The following is a 16,794-nucleotide window of genomic DNA, read 5'->3' as shown; positions in this document are numbered from 1 at the left end:
AGTTACAATCACTTTCAGTTAAGATTATAATTGATTTATCTAAATATAATAAAATCTAATATAATTCATATATTTGAATTCATCCAACTTTTTAGTAAAGACGTTGTTATTTAGAAAAGTTTTAAATATTTCACATTAGATAAAGAAAAGGCCAATGCATAAATGCATTTTCTTTTTCCAAAAAAAAGAAAAATTCAAATAGAGCATCTAGGTGAAAGATAAATACAGTCACATTCACCAACTACTTTCCTTTATTTATTCTATCTCAAATATGCCTAACTCTATAGTGAAAATTTAAAACAATAGAATACTACATATATGTTCATTTACATATTCTAAGGAAAAATATGGAAACAGGACTGTATCATAATCATACAAATTAAAATAAAATCTTTTTCCAAAATCAAAACTATATCATAATCATAACTATATAATTAATTCCAACCATATACGGCATTACTCATTACCCCCCACCTAATTTAATTTTTAAATGGTCAAATCCATGCAAATTAACCAGAATAAATAAAAATCCAAAACAGCAAAAGAAATCTGATCTCTACCATTCGCTGACACAAAAGAAAGAATTTGAATAACTACCTTCAACTTCAGTAATCAGTACTTACCTATATCTTCCATCTTCATCGTTCTTTTTTGTGGTCTCAAACTCTCAATAGTTGTCGCTACTCACAACAACGACGACAACAACAACACCGTCGTAGATTCCTATGTTTCTTTCCTTATTCTTCACAGATTCAACAAATAAGACCTTACTATAACAATTCTCACAAACTTCAATTAAATCATGAAAACCGAACAACACAACAATAATAAGAGACTACTCTCTTCACTCCTCAGAACAGCAAAGCCCGCGGCGTATTTTATCTTTCTTCTGCTAACTTACGCCTTAGGTTACCTCTCCGCTCCCTCTGCCACGTCATCACAACCACCGCAACAGCAAGCACCGCCGTTTGCGTCGTCAACGCCGTTAAATGCCGTTTTTCCTTCTCCTGATTTTGACTCAACTTCCAACTCTGTTATTCGAGTAACAGTCAACTCCACAGAGCTCGACTCGTTCCGAGTCACGACTCGATGCGCTGATCCGATCTCACCGGAACTCGTTAGACGTACTCTCGTCGACCGTCTCTTCAACGGTACGTCACCATTCAGCAACTTCCCGCCGCCGCACGCCGCTCCTCTTCTCCGGCGAACGACGAAGATCAAAGGATGGGGCTCAAACGGTGCCGTATTTGAGAATCTCATAAGGCGCGTGAAGCCACGCGTCATCGTCGAGGTTGGCACGTTCTTAGGCGCGTCGGCGATACACATGGCCGAGTTGACTCAGCGACTCGGCCTCTCGACTCAGATTCTGTGCATCGATGATTTTCGCGGTTGGGCCGGGTTCAGAGACCGGTTCAGTAAAATCCCGATGGTAAACGGTGACGTTTTGCTGTATTACCAGTTTTTAATGAACGCGGTAAATTTTAACAAAACCGGGTCAATTTTACCCGTACCTTTTTCAAGCGGGTCAGCACTAATAAAGCTATGTGAATGGGGCGTGTATGCGGATCTCGTAGAAATAGATGCGGGTCATGACTTCTTCTCTGCTTGGTCGGATATAACCCGTGGGTATCGAATCCTCCGACCCGGCGGAATTATATTCGGCCATGATTATTTTACTGCGGCGGATAATAGAGGTGTTAGAAGAGCCGTTGACTTATTTGCAAAAGTCAATGGTCTTAAGATTAAAATCGACGGTCAACATTGGGTTCTTTACTCTACTTAAATTCTATGATAGGAAAATATATATATAGTTTTTTCTTTTTAAAATCAAATATACATACTTTTACTTTTTTCTTTTTAATTTTTTTTTTCTTTTTGTAATTCTACTAGTACGGGATATTTTCACAAACATTGTTGTGATATTTTATTGCTATTCGATCTTATATGATATGATAGTGATTGGAAGATTAACTTCTCAGCAATACATGGTTGATAAGTAGATATGTATCGTAATCATAGATTTAATTTTTTGGGGTCTATATATGTAAGTGTTTCGAGAGAAAGAGAATGAGAGGGATGAAAGCAGAAGATGTTTTCATTAACTAAGGTTGTATGATTTTCGGAATTCGGAGAAAATGTTTATATTGAAAAAAAAACGGTTAGAGGCCCAAAAACAAACACAAAAAAAAAAAAAACTAAGCAAAAGCTATGTATATAGTATGACTTCCTCTTTACTTGAATTGGTCTTTTTGGACAACATATAATTGGGTCTCCTTATATGAGTCTTTAACCCCAAAAATACAGTATAGGGGTAATTTCGGAACTAAACACAAGTCAGTCCAGACCCAAACATAAAAGAGATAAGAAATATCCAAACAAAAACATTAGAAGTTTTGAAAAAACAAAGGAGAGAAAACGAGCTGAGTTTTGAGTTGGAACTGGACCAAAAGTAGAGGAATTTATTATAGGCTTTCGGCCCAAGAATTGAAGGCTATTTATTCACGGTCAATATAAAAAGAATGTTATTCAGGTCCGAAAAAAAAAAATGTTATTCATTATGAAACTAACAAAGGGTTAGTTTTTACTTATTAAATAATTACGATTATAGCTACCAAAAAAAAAATAAATAAATAATTACGATTACTCTACCAAAAAAAAGAATTACGATTCCTAAGGGTTCGTCAAGTGGTCGGTTCACTTGTCCGCTTAAACAAGTGTTAAAGATTCGAATGTCATTTTTTATATCTATTGACTAATAACAAACTCATAAATAGAATTTAAATTTGTGATGAATTAGTCCTAAACTTGCAAGATTTACCATTGAAAAAAAAATTACTTCTAATAAAATCAAAGTCAAAGAGATTTATTTGTGTTTGGTAGTAAAAGTAAGGATTTATACCATATTACTCACTTGAAAACTACAATAAATTTCATACATACTTTACCTAATTAATTAATTATATTTATCTTACTAAATTACTTAAAATATGATGGATGTAATTGTTTAATTTATTTGCATAATATTTGTTTTGTCTGGATTTTGCTTTTTCTTCGACCTCGACACAAAATATCGATCAAGTTTGTATCAAAATCTTAATTCTGCGAATAGATATGACTTATGTGAAAAAGAATAGGCTCGATTCGAGAATTATTTAGCATTAATGTCAAATCAACGTATGTCGAAATACTTGTGATAAATTCCATCACAAGAGAATAGATAAAGCTCATAATATATAATTGACAAAATAAAAACTTAAAAATAAAATACTTGAAGAAAATGAATAAAATAACATAAAAATATAAATAACAAGAAGAACGGTAAATGAAATAAACAAAGACTATAAGTAAAACGATAAACAACTTGAACTCTAAAATAAATGAAAAAGGAGATTAAAATACTAAAAGAAAGAAAACAAAGCAATAAAATAAATTGGAAATAAAAGAGAAATAAAAGGAAGAAATAAAAAAAAAAAAACAATAAAAATGACTCCAGACACTTGTACTGATATTTTATGTTTTTCTTTGACGTCAATATGACTTAGATTTTGCAGAATTTTGTGTGATAGTGTAATATTTAGATTGAAGTTCCTGAATCTTTTTGAACTTCTTTTATTTATAGGTTATAAATAGTGAATTGTATTGACACGATCTAACTTCTTCCTTTTTCTTAGGCCATGATCCTGTCTTTGACCATGAAAAATCTTACTCTCAAATTTGAGTCTCACGTCTTCTCTTACCTTAGTTTTTAGACCACACGTTTGATATGGTGCTTATGGATCACGTCACATGTGATTATCATGCCTCGACTATGGACACTTGCTATATCGACTCCGCTTTGCATAGTAAGTTGAACCCTATGTGCTAACGTTCTCATGGAATAACCCACTGTTATGATATTTCGATTTGCATACCATCGACTCAATTATTTGTAAGGGTCGAATGACCGTTTGTTACACTATGATCGAATTCTTTACCATGTCGAATTTTTACACTAACATTATTATATTAAACTCCAATGATTAATATGTTTACTTTCTAATTTTTTGCTCATTTTTTTTTTATCAATTTTTGCAAGGTTCCCGACCACAAAGGGAGAGATGGCATCACTATAGATGCCAAACAAACAACGCAACCATAACCAAAGTATAAGAAGGATCAAGTACAATACAACACTTCAAACAAAACACCCTCTATCAAACAACTCCAAACAAAATACAATCCACTCCACTAAAAAAGGGATAACTTATCCCAAACTCTAAAGTTCCTTCGACATGGCCATCAAGATAAAAAGAGAATAGAACCAAACACAACTCAGAAAAATCTGTATTGTTAGCATTTAATTATTAAATTTTTTAAAAAATATTTTGGTAAAAATACAATTTAATCAATAAAAGTTAATTTATTAAAGGATATTTTAGTAAGTAAAATTAATGACAAAAAAATAAAATTTTTGTTAAAGGATATTTTTATAAAATTTTTTTTTTTGAAAAATAGATAAAGTTAAAATTAGTTAACAAAAAAAAATTAAAATGGATTAAAGAAGATATTTTTTAAAAGTTATAAGGGAGGAAAATGTATATTTTATAAATAGAGAGAAGGGGAGTGGAATTTTCTCAAAATTTAAATCTTATCGATCAGAATAAAGTATATTTAATAATTATCTATTAATTTCTTGAAGAATTTTCTTATTGTAAAAGAATTAGTCACTAGTGTCAAAAGATAAACAATTTTTTTTTTAAAGAAAAACAGCAAGATATATTAAGGCCTCAAATCATATGTTTTCATCACTCTCAACAATACTATAAAATTAAACTATATTTAATGAGTTAGTTGTTGATGACGAGACGTAGGGTTTTAAATAATCTATCCATATATCCTTCAACCAAGGGTGCTAAATTAATTTTGGTGTTATTATTATTATTATATTAGACGAAAACCAATAGGAGAATCCATCATTTGAGAAGACATTAGTCCATCACAATAATGATGATTAACAACTTTCGCATTAAAATAATTGCCACTTGATTCAATATAATGGGTACGAAAATTGAGGTCGTTTTATTTGAATAATTTTGTTACTTTAAAAGGTTACAAACCAGCTAGCGAAAATCTCTTTTATGTGACATTTTACCAGAATGTTTAGCTTATTTGGGTATGAAACTGTGAATTGAATATGAAGTAAGCATATTCCTTCTTTCTAATAATCATTTCATCATGAGGAATCAAATAATTCATCTTCGACTCGGTCATTGATGAAAATTTCACCAGAATTTGTTTTATAATTTCATTTTCGGTTACAAATTATTTTAAATGGATTTTGCATTATAAAAATGTTTTCGCCTTAGCTTGTCTATCTAATTTTTTTCTTTGTTTTGAATCTTTTATGAAAATGAAAAATTAATATAAAAGAGAAACTAAATTGAAATTAAACAAGATCCTAAGGTTGGAATTATAGGATTATGATTATCACACTTGCATCCACGTCATCACACCAATTGAAATGATTTGGATTTTCCAACTCCATATATGATGATTCATTATTTATCAGAAAAATCCAAATTTGTCATTTACTTATTAGCTTAGATGGATAATGTCATGATCATTGGAAATCATTCTATTGAAACTGAGATTGTCGTTAAGCAATTGCATTCAATTTTTTCTCTGAAGGTTAAGAACAGATTATACATCAAAGTAGTAAGTTAGTTATGCTTAGCACTATATGTATATAAGGAAGCATGTGACCCAGTGTATTTATATATTCATTCTGTCGACAAAGCAGTTAATTATTTCGACCATAAGATATGGATGACGATACAGAGGTATAGTCGAAGTATGAAAGGGATAAGTCGAATTAAGAAAGGGTGCAAATAATATGTGGAAAATAAATTGGTTTGTAAAGGATAAATTTTAGTTTGAATGTAGAGACTATTACTTGACTCTTAAGATGTCGTAAGAAAGTGGGTAGTTATTAATCTTGGAAAATAAATAAAGTAAAAGAATAATAACTATTCAGTATAAGAAAATTTCTTTTTCTATAAATAAAAGAAGTAAAGAATCGAAACCAATCAATTATAACTCAAATGACATAGTTTTTCATACTTATTTAAGAGGTCGCGAGTTTAAATCCCTCTATCTTTGATTAAAAAAAAAAGAAAAAAACTAAATCTTTGCAAAATTTTTAAGTCACACTTAAAAATTTATTTTGTTTATTTCTATTTATTCCTTTTTTCAGTTTAGTTCTTTCATTAAACTTTATTTTTGTTTATCATTTTATTCACGTTTAAGTAATTTCTATTTATTTTTAAATTAGGGTTAATTATTATTTTGATCCCTAAAGTTTTGGCCAAAATTTTTTTTGTTTCTAACTTTTTTTTTACATACAAAATTGTCCCTAAAATTCAAGTAATTTTAAAATTGTCTTTTTAGACAGATTAATTTTTTAAATGACAAAAATATCTCCTCTCTCTCTTCTCACCACCACCACCACCCCACCCACTACTACTCTATCATATCTGTACCACCCCACTCACTACCATCCCATCACCATCTATTCATGAATGCAATAAGAAAATCCAACCTTCAACAACAACCTCAAATAAATCAAAACTAAAATAACAATTCATCTCCAAAATCATCATCATTAACAAAAAAAAAAATATATCATCGTCATCATCAAAACAAACATTAACAAAAAATTAGCCATTGACAAGAAGAACAAACAACTTGTTTTTCCTCCAATTTTTCACCAAAATCAAAGAACTAATAAAAGCAACAATAATCCATGTTCAAAAATTAGGGTTTGTTCTCCTCATTATTCTTCTTCTTCCATTAATAAAATTCAGAACCATTAACAAAACTCAGAACTAAAATTCTTCTTCTTCTATTAACAAAACTCAGATCTAATTACATGAATCAGAAATTTCTAAATTCATCTTCAATTACAAGAACTAAAAATTCATAAATCTAATTACCAAATACAAGTTAGTAACTTACTACTTTTTTTTCTATCATTAGCAAAATTTAAAAATAAAAATCCTTAAATACAATTAACAAAACTCATATCCAAAGGTTGCGATCCCTTCGATGGAGCTGAAGATTGTGATTCCTCTTAAAACACTTGTTGCAGAAGAAGGAAAAAAAGGAAGATGAAGTTTTTTTTTTCAATTTTTGTTTGTACCTAACATTTTTAAAAGATTACATTTTTTCTTGATTGCTGGTTTTGAAGGTACTTTTTGGTTGCCAGAAAAAGAAATACTGTTTGTGAAAATAAAGGCACCGCTGGACTACTAGAGGACACGAGGAATACGACTACTATCACTACTTACCCGATGACGACGAGGAACATGAGGGCCAAGGCCAGGTGGGTCGCGGCGAGGCGAGGGCGAGTCACGGCAAAGCTAGGGCTTGAGTCGTGGTGCTACGAGGGCGAGAGCCAAGCGACGGCAAGGGTGAGTTGCGGCGAGGATAGGACGCAAGTCGTGGCGCCGCGAGGGCCAGGGTCAAGCGACAGTGAGGGCAAGGTGCGGCGAGGCGAGGACGAGGGCGAGGTGAGGCTTCCTTCTCTCCTTCTCTCTCTCTGAGTTTTTTTTTTTCTCTCTGAGTTTCTACTTCTCTCTCTTCTGAAGGTGTGATGGAGATGATGATATTGAGGATATAATTGTTCGAAAAACGATTTTAGAACTAAATTAAACTTTAAGAACGATTTTGTATGCAAAAAAAAAAAAAAGTTAAAGACTAAAAAATTTTCAGCCTAAACTAAAGAGACCAAAATTGTACTTAACCCTTCAAATTATTTTAGTTGCATATTATGTTTAGTTGAATTCATTTTAATTGTTGTGTTTGTTTAATCCCTATTTATATAATGTTATTGTCATTTTATTATTCCGAAACTTGTAAAATTAGTTTTGACATTAAAATTAATAAATTTTGGGTGGAGCTTATTTCTTTAAAAAAAAATCGTATCTGCTTTTCGAATTAAAATCATTGATACAAACTAAGCTTGAATCAACACATGTGTCGAGGTTAATTGAACTAAAGCGAAATACACTCATTCAATAATTCCAAGGAATTACATTCTCTCCTCTGCATTTTTGTATAAATGATTATATATTTAATAAATTATTAAATTTCAAATTGTGCTTACTATGGTATGGCTCGTCTTAGCCGATCATTATTCTAGCACGAGGTTGAATTTCTCTTCAAATTTGTTAGTTATACAAGGGAAAGGATATTTGATCAAAATTGCATAAAATATTCCTAATAATCTTAAAGCAATATGTTACATTCGTAAGAGAAAAACTATACCAAGGTAGTGGAGTGATACAGAAGTACATTTTCTTCTTAGTAATTTCGAGTTTATTTGAACTCTTGAACTGAACAAAATCTTTCTAAATTTTGTAGTTATAGGTTCTCAGATCATATCAGTTGAATTCCCAATAGTAAGTGTGAAGTTTCTTGATGTGCAAGGTATAAAAAGAACAATGTGATTATGCAGAAAGATGAAACAGAATTGTAAAAAAAAAGAGGTAAAAGGCTAAAAGAGTAATATTATTATCAATCCCGCTACGTACGTTACCAACAGTATTTCTGCCAACTTCTGCCAACTCTTATTTATGACTGTGTTTAATGGAAGTGTCTTTGCGGATGTGTCTAATAAAAATGTCTTTTTTATAGCTGTGTTTAATGAAAGTGTCTTTATAAATGTATTTCCTAAATGTGTCTTTTTATACATGTATTTAAAATATAATAATTAATTATTGTTGATACATACCATTAAGTGCAAGATAAAAATCGGATTGATGGTGACACTAATCGAAAAAGATTAGAAAACATGGTAGTGACAGTTATTTTGATCAATCAAATCCCACATACAATCCTAGCTAGTGATATATATATATATGCACAAAAATATGGAGACAAAGGGAAAAAATAGCATATGAAATGTTAATCATTGAAATTGCGTGCAGTTTTGATATGACATTATTGTAAAGCCGGGTATAAAACAGGATGCAATTGGGGACAAATAATCTTCTTCACTAGAAAAACTCTAATTAAACATAATAGAGAAGAATGAAGAACTAGGGGTGGCAACGGGGTGGGTAGGGGCGGATTTTTACTCTATTCGATTTTGTCCCGCTGTATAACAACTCGCATAAAACCCGTTCCGCTTCTATTCGCGGGTAGTAAAACGTTGAATCCTAACCTGCCCTTGCGGGTACCCGCCCCACCCCTACTCGTCCCTATAATTATTAAAATTCAATAAATAAAATTAAATTTCAAAATTTATATAACCATCATCACATACATAACATAAATAGAAAGTAGGAACAGGAAGAAATAGATAGAACGTATAAAGAGTGTTGCATGATTCTCAAAAGAGGGGCAAAGATAAAAAGCGCCAAAGAAGATTGAACAATCAATGGTTGATGTACTCTTCTTTATTGCTTAATTTTAGAAAAGTATTATCCAGTGTTTGACTTAGGAGAATTAATATTTCATCAAGGCAAAAGAATTTTGTTATGGTCTCTCATGAACGTTCATTGAGAATAACTCCTCAAGAAACAGATCAAGTGCAACAAAGTACGAAAAAAGTTAAATCTCGAGAGAAAATGAATCTTAACCAGCTCAGTGATAAGGTTGATATAGCTCTAAATCCACATAATGAAGTTGTCTCTATACCGAAATCATCCTATAAGGATTCTTTATTGAAACCAATTGGCTCAGAAATCGATGAAATTTCTGATTATGATAAAGACATCGATGAAGCCACTCCAAATCTGGAGGATAAATGATACAAGGAAACCGAAGCTAACGTGGAGGAAGAAAAATTTTTTGACCCTTATCCAATTATTAACGTAACTAAAGAGAAATTCATAGAATGGTGCAAATCACATGGTGAGCAGCCTTTATCGTGAAGCTCTTAGTGGAGGACCCTGGATGGTGTCAAGACATTACTTAATCATCCAGAGATGGAGATCCTTTTTTCTCTCATATGAACAAGCAGTTTGGAAGATTGCGGTTTGGATTCGCATCCCGAATCTTCCAATTAAACTCTATAACTATTACTTCGTTTGGAGGGTTGGATCGGCTATAGAAGCCATGCTCAAGATCGACAAGACAACCTCAATTCACTCTCGGGACCGATTTGCCAGAATTTATGTGGAGATTGATCTTACAAAAAAATTTGTTCCAAAAATTTCTGTCATGGGAGAGCATCCTGAATGTTGAATATGAGGGGCTACAACTCATTTGCTTTAATTGTGGTCTCTATGGTCATAGAACCGATTAGTGTAACAACCCTCTAGCGAAAGGACACGATCACCAGTCGGAAACTAGTGCCGGGACTTTAGCCAAGGTCATGGTGAATGGTAACCACAAAAATCAAGGCAATCAAGCTCCCAATATGGATAGTTCGGATTACCAGTCAAATATGGAGACAAATCAAGACTCTCAATGGAAGTTGGTAACTACTCAAGAGGCCCCTAATTTCGAGCCTTGGATGATGGTGAGGAAACAGCTAAGGAAGTGGCATGAGAAAAGAATTGTAACATTTAAAGAAGCCCAATTTAGGAAATATTAAAACATTAACAAGGAAGGTTTTCGTATTAATCTTGAGCAAAATATGAAAAGTAGATCAAAATATAATATCCTATTTGAGAAAACATTAAATACTACACCTAACACAAATAGGCATGAGGAGCCCTACCACAACATATGCATGAATATTAATCCTATGAGGAGTGAGCCTATTAAGGAACTTGGGCCATCAAATCAAGTTGTGAAAAAAATCCTTAAACATGGAGTTGGAAAAAATTCCTAAATAAAAAAAGGCCCACTAATGCAAAATTTGGGCCCATTATTAAAGGAAATTAAAGATCATGAAGCCAACTAAGGCAGGAGAAAAAAATAGTTCCTCCAAAGACGATTCCATTAATTTGAAACTAGGAGATAAGACCCATCATAAAAATCCGAACTCTTTGGCTATGGAATGGGAAATGCTTGAATATATGAGGCGGATACAGCCGCAGAAACGTGATACTTTTGAAGCAAAGATAATGGCTGGTTGTGTGCTTGAAAATCATGTTGTCAATAACAGCTTTCTTAATTAGAAATCCTCTATTACCAGTAACCCTACGCCTCCGACAAGTGGTATTGTGTCGGTTTCCAGCAAACCACCTGATGAAAAAAATGGGGATTTGGTGGCTAATGCATGAGCATATTTTCTATCTTTTCCTAGTGAATTTGCATTTAATTTGTTAAGTTTAATCAAGAACTAATTATCTTTTAGCCACTATGTATGCTACTTTGAGTCTTGTGCAATTCTGTTTATTTTAGGTAGCATTTGGTTGGATTTGATGGAGCTTCCACAGAAAAAGAGAAGAAGGCTATATAGGGCAGGAATTGCTTAGAGGATGGAGAGGAAGCTAGCACAAATGGAAGGAGCATAAGAATTAAAAGAGTTGACCAGCGAGGAGCGACGCGTACGCGTGAAAAGCGAAGATGCACAGCGACGCGTGCGCTTACTTGACGCGTGCGCGTACTTGACGCGTACGCGTGACATGCGCCGCGTACAAAAAACGCAGAAAACGCTGATTCCTATTAGTTCTGATTTAAACTTTATTTTATTTGAAAATAGGAAAAGATATTATTTTAGTTTTAGAAAATAGATTTTAAATTAAGTAGGATTAGATATAAAAGAGAAAAGAAACTTCTCTTCTGGGGGGGGATTCCAACATTATTCCACTTTTCATTCCACCTCAACCCAATTTACAATCCTAGTTTCCCACTCTGAACCATGAGCAACTAAACCTCCATTGTTAAGGTTAGGAGCTCTGTCTATTGTATGGATTGATACTATTATTTTTCTATTTTAATTCATGTACTGATTTATATTTCAAGGATTATTTTCCTTCTTTATATTATGAATTTGGGTGGAACAGAAGTATGACCCATGTTCTAATTGAGTTCTTGTATAACTTGGAAAAGCTCTTTACTTGAACAACAGCTTGAAAACATATTCTCCTAAATATCTAATTATCTGGATTTAACGGGATACGTGACATATAATCCTCTTATATTTGGGTAATTAGGATTTTTGTGGCATAATAACTAGAATTAAACTTCACCCCCTAATTGGAATTAATTGACCAAGGAATTGGCGGTCGATGAATTTTAGAGGAGACTAGAAAGGTCTAAGGAATTAGGATCTAGTCACATATAGTTTGCCATGAATTAAATCTTGCATGATTAGAATAAATTAATAAGAAAAGTCAATCCGGAAAATAGATAACTCTGAAGCCTTAACTGCTTTCTCCATATTTTATTCCCAACTTATTTATTTGCCTGTCTTCTGTTTAATGCTTTTTGACCTCTCAAATACTATTTTCTGTTTGTCTAACTAAGTAAGTCATTTAACCATTATTGCTTAGTCCATCAATCCTTGTGGGATCGACCTTCACTCACCTAAGGTATTACTTGGTACGACCCGGTGCACTTGTCGGTTAGTTTGTGGTTATAAATTCCGCACCAGTGGCTGGCAAGGATCTAAAGCAGAAAATGGGTTCTATCCACCATACTTGATCTTAGGTCTGGTGATCTAATCTATCTTATCGTTGTGTCCAATGAATCTGATAATCTAGAGCTGCAGGGTGCTAGAGGTAAAACATTTATTTCTTTGATTAAGGATATGAAAAAAGAATACCAAAAGTAGGGCTGTTTGGAGAAATTTGGATTTTGATGCTAGTTATATCGAGGAAGTAAGAGGCTACTCAAGGGATATAAGGTGCCTTTGGGATCCTGGCATTTGGAAGGTAGACATTATTTTTCATAATCATTAGTTTGTTCATATGATGGTTACTAATGGTGTTTCAACTTTCTGGCTGTTAACAGCTTGCTATGGAAGTCCATAGAGCGCTAATCAAAAAATTCTTTGGGAAATTCTCAGAGCCATTAGTTTAAATACTTATCTGCCTTGGTATGCCTTGGGTGACTTCAACGATTTGCTCCACGAGTATGAACACAAAGGAGGTACCGAAAATAACGACAGAGGTGCTTGCGAAGATTTTCAAACTTTCATCTTCGATTGTAGATTAATGGATCTCGGCTACTTCGGTTGGCCTTTTACCTGGAGAAGAGGTAATTTGATGGAACAATTTGATAGAGGTCTGGTAATTTGGACTGAAATATTACCTTTCCAGAAGCTAGGATAATGCACCTTCCCATGTTCAAGTCCGACCACTTTCTCCTGTGCCTTCAGTTCTCGTCTTCGATGCCGACTAACAGAAGAATGAGACCATTTAGATTCACTGCCGCATGGCTTACTCATCCTGATTTTGGAACCTTATCAATAATAATTGGATTATGCAGGGGTTTTGGAATATGGGTATGGTTACTTTTCAAAATGCTTTGAAGGACTGGAATTATAGGGTGTTTGGTAATATTTTCAAAAGAAAAAACCAAATCATAAGAAGATTGCAAGAAATTACAACTAACATGAATCCTACTGGAAATAATATCTTCTTGGAGAAACTCCAGAAAGATTTCTGGAGGGAGTATGAGGAGATACTTATTCAAGAAGAGATGTTATCGTTACAAAAATTTCGGTGCAAATGGATTAATTTGGGTGACAGAAATACCAAGTACTTCTACAATATCACTATGGTTAGAAGAAGGAGAAACAAAGTGACTTCTCTTTAAGATTGTGATTGAAATTGGATCTCAGATGATGATGCTCTTGAAAATATGGTGACAAATTTCTATTCTGAGTTATACAAGGATGACCTTTCTGATTGTCCATATATTCTCCATGGTAATTTTCCTACTCTTTCTCATGATGAGCTAATCAATATTGGGAATAATGTATTTGCCTTGGAAATTAAGAATTCTGTTTTTAGTATTGGTGGTCTGAAAGCACCAAGTAGAGATGGTATACATGTCATTTTCTATCATAATCAATGTGATAAAGTCGATCCTGACCTATGTAATCTGGTGAAAGCTATTTTTCTTGAACCTTGTAAAATTAGCGAGGTTAATGAAACGCTTATCACTTTAATTCCAAAGGTAGAGTCAGTCTCAAGCTAAAACACATGATACCTATAAGCTTATGCAACATTTCATACAAAGTGGTCTCCAAGATCCTTGCTAAGCGATTGAGAATGGTTATAGAAAATCTTGTTAAACCCACCCAATATAGCTTTGTTCTTGGTAGACAAAGTTCTGACAACATTATCATTACGCAGGAAGTAATTCATTCCATGAGGACAAAGAAGGGAAACACAAGGTGGATGGCTATAAAAATTGACTTGGAAAAAGCTTACGACATGCTCAAATGGAGTTTTATAAAAGATACTCTGGTTGACATCGGACTCCCTGCTCACGTTATTAATTTGGTCTGTACGTGCATTTCCACAGCCAGGATGGAGGTCTTATGGAATGGTGAAACCTTGGATGAATTTCTTCCTTCCAGAGGTATCCAGCAAGGAAACCCCCCTATTGCCTTACATTTTTGTTCTTTGTATGGAGCGTCTCACCCACCTTATCAGTGCAGCTGTGAAAAACTACTTTTGGAAGCCCATACGACTTAATTGGGATAACCCCGATCTATCCCATCTTTGCTTCGTAGATGACCTCATTCTCTTTGCTGAAGCTAGCATGGACCAAGCAGAGATTATCAACAAGATACCTGAGAAATTTTGCACAAGTTTCGGGCAGAAAGTAAATAATGATAAGACCCGAATTTTCTTTTCCAATAATATGGGCAACAATGTTAGGAAGAGATTAGTGAAACACTATTTCACAAGAACGGATGATCTTGGAAAATATATCGGAGTCCCCCTTCTTTACACAAGAACCAACTGCAATACCTACAATGAGATTATTGGCAAACTCAACTCTACGCTGAATGGATGGAAAGCTTTCACTCTATCTTTTGCAGGAAGAACAATTCTGGTGAAATCTATCCTTTTCTATATTCCTACTTATACTATGCAAACTTCTATTCTTTCTGCATCTACTTGTAACCTTATTGACTGTAAATGCAGGAGCTTCCTTTGGGAAGAAACAGATCAATCACAGAAAATCTATCTCCTCAATTGGAAGACTATCAGTCAACCTAATACTAATGATGGGCTTGGTATCTGGCATACCAAAGAGCTTAACCATGCCTTCATGATAAAAATTGGCTAGAGCCTTATAGAAAAAAGAGATGCTCTCTGGGTCAAAGTCCTCCAATCAAAATATAATTGTGGAAGCGACCTTCTCCCAAGAGTGAAAAAAAAGAATAAACAATCAAATATATGAAAAGGAGTGTATGCTTCTTGGTTTGATGTTCAAAGGAATTCTATTTGAAACATTGGTGATGGGAACAATATAAACTTTTGGAACCACCAATGGGTGCCAAGTCTCAGTCCTCTCAACAATTATGTTGCCCAGGTAAGTCAGCCTTATAATTCAAATGATGGACTAATAGACTTCCTTTTGGTTTGAGGTGAGTGGGATGTCGATAAACTTCGAAGATGGCTTCCAGATCCAGTGGTGAATAGAATTCTAACCATTTCTCCACCATCCCCGAAGAAAGGTCAAGACCAGATTGTTTGGGCAGCTTCATCGGATGGCACTTTCAATATGAAATCACCCTATTCTTCTCTCTAAAATAATATAGGAACTGCAGATCATCTTTTCAAGCTTGCTTGGAAGTGGAATGGCCCCGAAAGAATTCGATCCTTTATCTGGCTGGTTGCTCATGAAACTATTCTGACGAATACAAAACGAAAAAGAAGACACTTAACTATTGATGCAAGGTGTCATCAATGTAACTTTGTTACTGAAGATGCTCTACATGTTCTCCGCAATTGTTCCTCTGCAACCATCATTTGGAATCTCTTACAAGCCAACTAGAAAGTTCAAAACTTCTTTAACCTGAATATCTGGGAGTGGCTTTTGCAAAATCTATCTCACCAAACTGATTAGAACACTATGTTTGGAGTGACTATATCCTCCTTATGGTACTAACGTAATAAACTGGTCTTTGAAGAAGGAGCTGGCACCTCTCCCTTGGCAGTTGTGGAGTCAATCAAAATGTGGATTATGAAAATTACCAAACTACTGGACTTGAAGATTATTCCAAAGAATACGCACTAATTTTCTCATGATAGGCTAATTAGCTAATTACCCCTCCGAATCATTGGATGAAAGTAAACGTTGATGGCTCCTTTTTTGCACAAAAAAGAAGTGCAGCTTGTGGCGGCATTTTTCGAGACAATTTTGGAAGATTCATCAATGGCTTTTCTTGTAATATGGGCAGCTGCTCCATCATGCATGCGGAGCTTTGGGCAATAATTAGAGGCTTGCAAATTGCATCAACAAAGAAGTATAACCATCTCATTGTAGAATCTGACTCAGCTATAGCTATTAAATTTATCTCTAAAGGATGCCTTCTTCTTTACCCTTGTAACCCCTTGTAGAAGATATCAAAATTCTTGCTAATCGCATTCTGCAGATCATTTGGCGTCACACCTTGAGAGAAGCTAATTCGATCGCTGATCAACTTACAAAGAATGGACAGGACTTACCCTTAAGTCTTCATTTATTCGATATTCCTCCATCCAATATATCTCTTGGCTTATCTTTTGATAGCTATAGTTGTTTTAGAATTAGGAATGTTTTCTAATTTTTTTTGTTTAGTTTGTTTTTTCTATTTAGGGTCATTAACCCCTATCTTTTACAAAAAAAAAAAGTGTTTGACGTAGATTAAAATTACCAGTGCTTACTACTTATTATAAAATTAAATATACTTTT

The 16,794-nt window shown here is 33.8% G+C and overlaps 1 protein-coding gene across 1 annotated transcript; it reads left to right on the top strand.

Annotated features, from left to right (window-relative positions):
- LOC107624074 lies at nt 321–1,978 on the top strand. The gene has a single exon (XM_016326521.2). The coding sequence runs from the start codon at nt 803–805 to the stop codon at nt 1,781–1,783; it is 981 nt and encodes a 326-aa protein (XP_016182007.1). The 5' UTR covers nt 321–802; the 3' UTR covers nt 1,784–1,978.

This window comes from Arachis ipaensis, chromosome B02, assembly GCF_000816755.2.
Source record: "Arachis ipaensis cultivar K30076 chromosome B02, Araip1.1, whole genome shotgun sequence".
Classification (NCBI taxonomy): Eukaryota; Viridiplantae; Streptophyta; class Magnoliopsida; order Fabales; family Fabaceae; genus Arachis; species Arachis ipaensis.
Note: the sequence above shows the minus strand (reverse complement) of the source record. Positions and strands in the feature narration are given on the sequence as shown.

Coding starts and splice junctions, on each gene's coding strand:
- LOC107624074 (XM_016326521.2), top strand. CDS start 803: ATGAAAACCGAACAACACAACAATAATAAGAGACTACTCTCTTCACTC.